Source organism: Didymosphaeria variabile, assembly GCF_027946475.1.
Source record: "Didymosphaeria variabile strain IMI 356815 chromosome Unknown scaffold_7, whole genome shotgun sequence".
Taxonomy (NCBI): Eukaryota; Fungi; Ascomycota; class Dothideomycetes; order Pleosporales; family Didymosphaeriaceae; genus Didymosphaeria; species Didymosphaeria variabile.
The window spans coordinates 3,277,193-3,286,110 of record NW_026611626.1 but is presented as its reverse complement, the minus strand read 5'-3'; the positions used below and the strand labels follow the sequence as shown (position 1 = coordinate 3,286,110).

The 8,918-nt window shown below is 49.6% G+C and overlaps 1 protein-coding gene across 1 annotated transcript; it reads right to left on the bottom strand.

Annotated features, from left to right (window-relative positions):
- Positions 1 to 2,671: 2,671 nt before the first annotated feature.
- Positions 2,672 to 3,431, bottom strand: N0V89_010237 (uncharacterized protein; the record flags this gene model as incomplete). Its single annotated transcript, XM_056218981.1, has 2 exons — positions 2,672 to 3,305; positions 3,424 to 3,431. The coding sequence occupies 2 exons, from the start codon at positions 3,429 to 3,431 to the stop codon at positions 2,672 to 2,674; spliced, it is 642 nt and encodes a 213-aa protein (XP_056068246.1).
- Positions 3,432 to 8,918: the final 5,487 nt, after the last annotated feature.

Sequence of the window (8,918 nt, the reverse complement as noted above, 5' to 3'; positions counted from 1 at the left end):
TGAGGATTCCACAGCGTCGAAAGACGAACGTCCAAGGCCCTGTCTACATTTCCGTATTGTGACTGCACTCCAACCGATACCACGTGTGGCTCAACTATCTCTTTCTCGAGCTCCCAAGCGAGCTATGTATCCTCCCATATAACTCCGTTGACTTTAGCGTATACCTGCACATCGTATGTCCACACGATAGGAAACGCGCAGTAAATCTTTTCTGTCCGTGGCGAACCGCTTCTGTGGATCTTGGGAACGGTGCATAAGACCGTTTCGTATCTTTAGCGCGATGAGTATGATCTGAAGTATGGAAGGACCAATGAAACTGAGTTTTGGGACACTGCTTTCTCAATTATCGCGATTTCTGAAGCTAAATTAGGTCACGATCCGCAGTCTCGATAAGTAGCGAAGCAGGCGGGTATCGGGCGGCCCTTGCGTGGCGCCCGTTACCTTTCCTCCAACAATCTAATGCATTAAGAAATTTGTAGATCTTGCCATGCTTATCGTTGCTCCTGATACAGGTTGAGGATTTCCCGCCAATCGACTTCGGAACTGACGTTAAGCAGCTTCCTTCGTGGCTTTTTTCTAGCCTAGCAACCGGTTTCGTACGACAGCAAGGCGAGAGAATGATAATTTCTATTGCTGGGCTGCCAGTCGACGTCGCATTGGGTGGACCGACGCAAAATGATTGAACACGGCAGGTCAAAGACACCTTATCTCTATCCGAGCGCGTATGTTACCGTGAAGCATCCCTTCGCGCGTCAACAAAATGGTTTTATTTGTTCTTTCTCTTGTCTACTCAGACCGATTGGTGCGTTGCACACATCCTTCCAAAAACCCCCGCATACTAAACCACCTTGTTGGGCCTGTTGATGAGAAGGGGTTGGACAGGGTTTCAAATTAAGCATGGCAAGCTTTATTAGCGTCTTTTCGCCTATTACGCCGTTGCTGATGCACCGGAGAATCTGAGGGGGAAGTACTCCGATCCCCGCTAGTACCTGGGAATATACACAGTATTGCAAAGAGCCCATGTTCTCCATGGCATGTAGACGTACGATCATCTTAAGCGAAATAGGAAACCCCCACCGGAACAATTTGGCTTCTGATTCAGTCCACTAGTTCATGCTTGTTTCCCACCCTAATCCTTGTCGCATATAAGTAAAACAATCGTATGATGATAACCTTGTGGAATCTACAATTCGATGTGGTGGTGCTTTCAAACATCCTCCAATGAGGCTTGACGCGTGTTCGCATCTGTCACTGCGCTTGATATATAAATCTTAGCTACATTCCTAATTCTCGTGGTTATACTGTACCCACATTGCGAACATTGGAATTTCTGTATCAGTGTCATAAACATGAGATCTCTCTATCTCACAATCCTCCCAGTGGCCTCGGCCCAATACTTCAGCTTTGGCTACTACTTCTCAACCGGTGCAGTCTCCACCGACTCATGGATCCGGCAGGCCACCACAACCCTCGTCTTGCCGGCTCTCAACAGTCCGCACAACGGAAACTTGGGCTTATGGCCTGGCATGGGTACCAAGTTCGATTCAGGAGCTGATGGTCACCTCGTCCAGGGCCTTGCGATCTCCACCGTCGGTCAAGGGTAAGTTTACTTGGTGAGGTGGGGTGCTCCGGCATATATTCATCGTCTACAGATCTCCATGCAATCTTGCCGCCTCCGATGTCAAGTGGTGCGTTGTCGCGAGTACATATGATGGTACTTTCTCTGTGCACTCAGGCGAAAGCTTGCAATTCTAAGCTATATATAGGAGAACAGCATGATGGTACACCGTACCGTGCGAACCCTGGTGACAAGGTCACATATGACTGTAAGCTCACTTAGTCACTGCACGCGTACTCTGCCCCGGTTCTTACCAATTGGCAGATAAATACAACGACGCGACCGCCAATTTCGACCAGACGGTGTCCGTGAACGGCGTCAAAGTGTCTACCCTGTCCACACGTACGAAACCTTATCCTGGCTTCGATACGTACGCTGACTTTCGCAGAGAGTGGTCATGGCGCAGGTTGGGGCACAGGTAAGCCAAGATGACCGAGCATTCTAAGTCAGAAGCAGGTCGCTAACTAGATTGACCAAAAGCAATGGAATGCCAACAGGCCAACTGCGGAACGGTTCCTGAGCACCATTACCTCAACACCACGATCATCATGAATACGGCAGACCCTAACTACAAGAACACTCTTGGCCTCAACGGCGCTTCAGGAAGCCTAGTTACTGCAGATGGCGGCAAGACCTGGACCGTTGCTGATATCAAGATTAACCAGTATACGTATACCTAGATATTTCCAGGGAAGTGCAGTCATGAAGAGAGATTCCGAGTCCATTCATTTCTCCCATTCGCAGACGTGCAGCACTCGTTGTGGCCAGTTCCCATATAGCAGGATATCAAGCCACTTCCCAACGAGTCTCCAAATATTAGAGATGTTTCTGCGCGTTGTGATGCCAAAGCGAAAGTCCATCTATTCCAGTATCAAAAGCACTCCCATAGATCGATATAGTATCCACAACGAAACAAACTATAGCTTTTCCATGAAAAGTTTGAAAGCTCCCAGAGAAGACAAAATAACTGATTGATCCAACACATCCAAACACTTAGGAATTCCCCAGGATATGACGTAGTGCTAGAGCCTAAGGCATCCGGTAACGCAATGCTCACACGTACTCCGCGCAGATCAAGTCACCTCGCAAGTCCATGACATCCCCCACCGTAGCATTAGCAATCAGTCCCACCATCCAAAGAGTGTGGTTCAAAGTCGTAACGTTCGCAGAGTCCCCATCGTAGTCGAGTAGCTCGGGTCCAGGGGTAGTGAAGTTGTTCTGTGCCAGATACGAATCAGTGGGGATGTTGCGTCCTCCCATATCAGTCAGGCGGTAGGTCAGGTTGTTGAGTTGCCAGTTCCACCACAGTCTGTCCAGGTTGGTATGATGCAAGAAGAAGAGCGGGTCGGACGGGCTGGCCACGACATCCAGCATGGTACCGCCGACGCCGCCGTGGCCGGCCGTATGAGGGCTCTGCTGGAAGCAATCGTAGGCTTCATCGTAGGTGGTGGTGTTCGTGCATTCGGCAATGTTGTCAAGAGTTGCACCTTGGAAGATATCGGTGTTGGTTTCGCGGGTGAGACAGTAGTTCGCGTAGTTCGTGTATTGGGTGATGTGCAGCTCGAGCTGGGTGAAAGGTCCATCGGAGACACAGGAACCATTGGTTCCAGCACTTCCGAACCCGGTATCTGGATCAAAGACTACGGAAGCCGTGAGATCGTCGACGTCCAATGCTTCCTCCCAGTACCTGGACAGATTTAGCCTCAGCGTAAGTATGACTCATGCGTGAAGGTTTGCATACGGTTGTGCACCAGTATATCCACACTCTGTTTGCAGCAGATGTTCGTGCGCGCGCATGTAGAGACGATGCCATGGCAGGAACTGGCCAACATTGTGTATAAAGTTCGACTGCACGACGTGGCCGTACACAAGCTCATCCCATCGATTCTCGGCCCAGTCGAACAACTGAGCTGGAGCGCTCATCAGACAGAGCTCTGCATCGATATAAGCAGCCTTTTCATCGTCGCTCAGATTCTGCCTGCCTTATTGTTAGCAAAGATGCTAGAAACAACTTTTAGTACTCACCAAGCCTTGCGTTGGTTGGTAGTGCATGTCCCTTCAGAGCTTGTATCGCGAGCGAGGTAGGGGGCTGCCTCCGTCGCAGTCGCTATAAGCACAACTGTTGCAATGAGTGTTGAGGACCGCATGATGAAGCGAATGACGATGTGGATGCACGATTGAATGACAAAGAATTCCACGAATATGTTCAAACGAATGACAAGCGCGCGGATGTGAAGTGCTCAGAACTTGCAGTGGATACACAAAAAGCGATTGTGATGCGCGATGAAGGTGCATTGTAGCGTGATTTCTTTGCCCTTTTCAGGTTCACTTTCTGCTTCCCCCTCCACACTTGCTTGCGTATCTACATACGCAGCTGCTTTCTGGTCGTCTCCCTTCATTTACCATCTTCATGGTATGGTCACAGCCTCAGGCAGATCATCTCTTGAACTATATCCAAGTTTGTTCTAGGGGCTGGATATGGAAAGGTTGGACGGACATCTGTGCGGTGCTATCTAAATTCGGTCGCTGCCAGGTTGAGAAGCGCTGTTAGATGATGGTCCATGCGGACCTTTTCATGCCCAGTCGAAAATCCAAACATCGTATTCCTTGGACCAACAAAGCAGATCTTCGGCTGTGATACCGTTTTCGGTCCGTGGGGGATGCGCTAGAGCGGTTGCAGGTGTCGTTTCACGCGTCAAGCCCATTTGTGGGTCTGTCAAAGTGCCTGAACTCGTCATCACGACTAGAAACATCCTTGACCCGCTACGCGTACGCCACGACTACATCCACGCCTCAGTGAAGCGTGACTCGCGAGTTGCGTCTGCGGTAGGAGATGACGGTGCTCTGTCATTGAGACAGCTATCGCGCTCTCAAACACCTCGGACTTCCTAACACTTCGCGTTGACTTTATGAAGACCATAGATCGTATAACTCGGCTATTGATATTGCATCCTGCCATCCAATAACCGCTTGAAAGTATTCAAAATACTCAACGCCCGCGTCATGTTCTGATTTGCCTACAGCATACGCCCCACATACGATCAGGATATGGCCTCTTTGGAATCGAGTGCTGAGGCAGTGCGCGCATTACTCGCCAAAGCCCTGGAGGAGCAAGTGTGTGTGTGAAGAAGTGCCCCTAGGTTCCATGTGACTTGGTGCGTAGGTTATAGGGACTTTACGTTTGGTTCACCGAAGCTAGTAACATGAATCCAGAGGAATCTCGTGCTGTCTTCCAGCATGGGTTCCGGGGCGTAGAGTGGCGCAAAAAGAGTAAAGAGGAAAAGAAGCAGAAAAGTCGGGAGGGCGCATAAGCGAAGAAGTACTGGTCAACGGGATGATTAAGGCAACACGCGAAAATTGGGAAATAGTAGGCAACGACATACTTGTATGTCCTGACTTATTTCAGATCAAGTTCGTCAGCTCCGTGCGCATTTCAACTCACGAAATCATCCTCAACATCGGCTTCTTAAATACCAATCCAAGAAATATGGAACCGTCTCGTCAATATTTGTATCCGCTGCATGGAACCTTTTGATATGACATTGCCTGATTATGTACATGTTTGGAGGTTGATAACCCTTGGACAGTCTTCAGCCTTCAGGTTCGCACTGACAAGGGTCTCTCACCGGTTCAGCAAGGCGGTGCAGCTGAAGGCCCAAGCCCCGCTTCCATGCTTCCATGCTTCCATGCAGTCATGCATAGGGCCAATAGCGTCGACTTCGAGCCCTCAATAATTCGCGCTCACATTCATAAGGATCGCTTCTACACAAGTGCTTTCCATAGTTTTCCTCAACACGACATTAACTTCTCATCGAAACATGGCGCGCCCTTGTCGACATCCTGATGTCAGAAAGTTCGACGGTGTCAGGACTTGCCTCGCTTGTGGCGAGGCTATCTTCGACCACGCGGTATCATTTCCGGCTGGTGTAGACGTAAACGACACTAGATACCAATACAGGAAGCTCAACTACGCTCTGGGGCAAGAGATCAGATTGCTTGTCGTAAAATGCGGAGAGCTGGACGACCCTCTGCGCTGTGACATCGTTGTAGTCCATCTAGACGACGAACCTCAATACGAAGCAGTATCATACACATGGGCTACGGAGAGCGGAGACACGAGCTTTTCTGGAGTGATCCACTGCCCAGGTGGCACCGTATCCGTTACAACCAGCTGTCAAGCAGCCATCCGCAGATTAAGGAAACGTTACTTTGAGCGACGCTTGTGGGTTGACGCCGTTTGTATCGACCAAGAGAATATTTCAGAAAGGAATCATCAGGTGGCCTTGATGGAGAAAATATATTCAGGTGCTGCGCAAGTTCTTGTGTTCATCAATGCTTCAATACACAACGACTCCTTCGCTCCTCTTTGCAAATGGTTGCAAGGTCCGCCTGATGTTGGCCCAACTCAGGATGAGATAGACGCGGCCACCGAACTTCTGAAACGAAGATGGTTCAAGCGTGTTTGGGTTATTCAAGAGATGGCACTGGCTAGATTGGCTCGCTTGTACCTGCCGGACGCTGAGATCAGTCTTAACATTTATGTGATAGGCCGGCTCTATGAGCTCTGGCAGCTTCACCAGCGAGGGCTTGGTATCGATTGGCCGAGTCCGTTGAGATGGACTCCAGAAAAAAAGGAGACTTTGGACCTTGCTTATTTACTGCGCGCAACGCACAAGTGCTCAGCCACGGATGAAAGGGATAAGATCTATGCTGTACTCAGCCTGGTGGACTCGGCGTACCGATCGCTTATAATCATAGACTACTCGATGAGTCCGGAACTGGTCTATGCCCGCACGGCCAAAGCAATCATCTTACGCCATCAAAATCTAGACGCACTGCACTTGCATTGGAATGTGCCTAACTATGCTTGGCCGTCGTGGGTTCCAAACTACGGTAACGAAAAAAGGCGTAGTCCTGTAGAGAACGGGATCGTTCAATTTGAAGGAGATAGTCTAGGAGCTTGGAGTTCGATTCTGTCATTTGATGAACCTCGGAGAGTGGTTTCAAAGGATGCCGATCGTTCTTCTTGTCAAAACACTGCCACAGTCAAGTTTTTTAATCTGAATAAATCGATTGGAAATCACACGAAGCCCTATATGCGTGTTCGCGCACATTACATCGATATACTCGGACGGCAGACTTGGCATGCTTCTGCGGGCCAATGGTGGCCAGCAGATGACTGGGATTGGGACCCACCAGTTCAAGATTACGGCTTCTGGGAAAGCTTTAGACCACAGCCTCATTCCGCATTTCATATGCCCATGCATTACGTCCAGAGTTTCATAGGAGCAGGTCGCAAAACAGGGGCCACTCCGCAAGTCTTTCAGACCAGGAATTCCGTTGGATTTGCCAATTTGGAACGATATTTCACTCCCCGCATGTCTTCTTATCCTCATCCTCCTCCTCAAGGAGCGATGGTAGAAATCGCGGCTGAAACCGAGGAGAATCAACAATTCGAGATATTTGCGTTAGATGGATCTCGGTCCCCTTTCATCCTGAGAAAATGTGGCAACGATTCATACGAGATCGTCTCCGAGTGCTACGTGATGAGAGCGCTTGACCTGCATGACGGGAGCTGGAAAGAAGAAAGTAAATGGGGTCCATGGGGAGAGCTTCCGGATCCATTGCCAGTGGAAGAGCGGACGCGAATGATTGATATCTATTGAAAAGTTCATGCCATGTATTCTCCGAATGCGTCTTCTAACGATCTGAACTCGGCACTACACGAGTCGATACTCATGAAACTGAGGCTGAATCTTGTTCACGATTCAGTAGATCACGTCGTCCCGAGCATACACCCTAGCTCCTTTGCGCCAAGACTCGTTCGCAGCGGCTCTAGAACCACAGTTAGCGGCGTTGAAATGGATTTTGGTTTGCGGTTCCACGTGCTATGCGAGGGTTGGACCGTGGTTGTTGCAAGGACAGGTGGTTAATTTAAAAATTCTCGGGAAGACGTAGGTAGCGTGGTGGGGCAGTCGCCTAGCGAAGAGCTGCTACGATAACACCATCCCGCGCTGCGGTCCGCACCAATCGCACCACTTCACACCTGCGTCTGTCAGTCGCCTGGGTTACCCACTTTCAGTGACGCTCCTTCAAACTCGCCCTTCCAACATCGATCAACCGGGGCAAGATGCCCGCTCAGGACCCCTTCCAACTCCCCAATTCCGCCCAGGATCTACCCCTCGCAAACGACCAAAATGCCACGTTTTTTATCAACTTCATCTCATCAATAAGCCCCGAGACGAATCAGCCATGGTGTCCAGATGTCAGAGCCGCGCTACCATTGATCGGTGCTGCTTTTTCCGCGCAGAATTCGCCCGAGGTTGGATATGTGCATGTGGGACAGAAACCTGAGTATGTGACTGCGGCGGGCGCCTATCTCCTGTTAAGAAAGCGACTAAAACAGATGTGCAGGTGGAAGGACCTATCGAATGTACACCGGACTAAGTGGAATGTGAATGCTGTGCCGACATTAGTGAGGTATCAATGTGTTGGTGGCGAGGTGAAGGAGACGGGTCGCTTGGCGGAGGGAGAGCTACTGGACCAGAAGAAGCTCAAAGAGTTCGTTGGCAGGCAGGATGAGACGGATATGTGATTGAGCATTCGACTAGATCTACAGTTGGGATGTCTGTAAAAGGATGAGGAGCAATCTGAATACCCTGGTTTATAATTCTTCTTTGGTAGTCGTATGTTTGAATGGCGTTCCTCTCTTGTGGGGTTCGACACCTTGCCAATTCACATGTGCAACTTGAATAAGTGCTTGAAGGCGGAAAGAATGTCGAAACGATACCTCACAGTGTCCACCAGTGCTGCTGTTTACTGAACGTCACCTTTACAGATGGATGGATATCTACACTCTCCATGCCAAGCATTGTGCTCCGACGCGCATCCTTGTGATCTTCGTGTCTTACGATCACGTACTTGCTTCTGTGTCACATCATGTTTTCAATTCAACTGACGCGTCAATCCGGGTTGGCTTCCATATCTGGAAAAGCAATTTTATTCATAATACAATGAGTGGGGTATCTAACATGCAAGACATGAGACAATTGAACCAAAGAGAGGAGCACATGGTAGGGACTGTCGAAAAGGAAATATACATATGGTAAAGACTGTGGAAAAGGAAATATACACATGGTAAAGACCGTGGAGAAGGAAACATACACTTTCTCAGACAACCACTATTCACATCCCGTGGACGCTCGAGGCAAACTTCGCCTGAGCCATCTTCCCCACCCGCTTGGCTGTATAGTCCCAGTCCATGCAACAGTGAACTCCACTTCCGGTATCGAGCATCGGC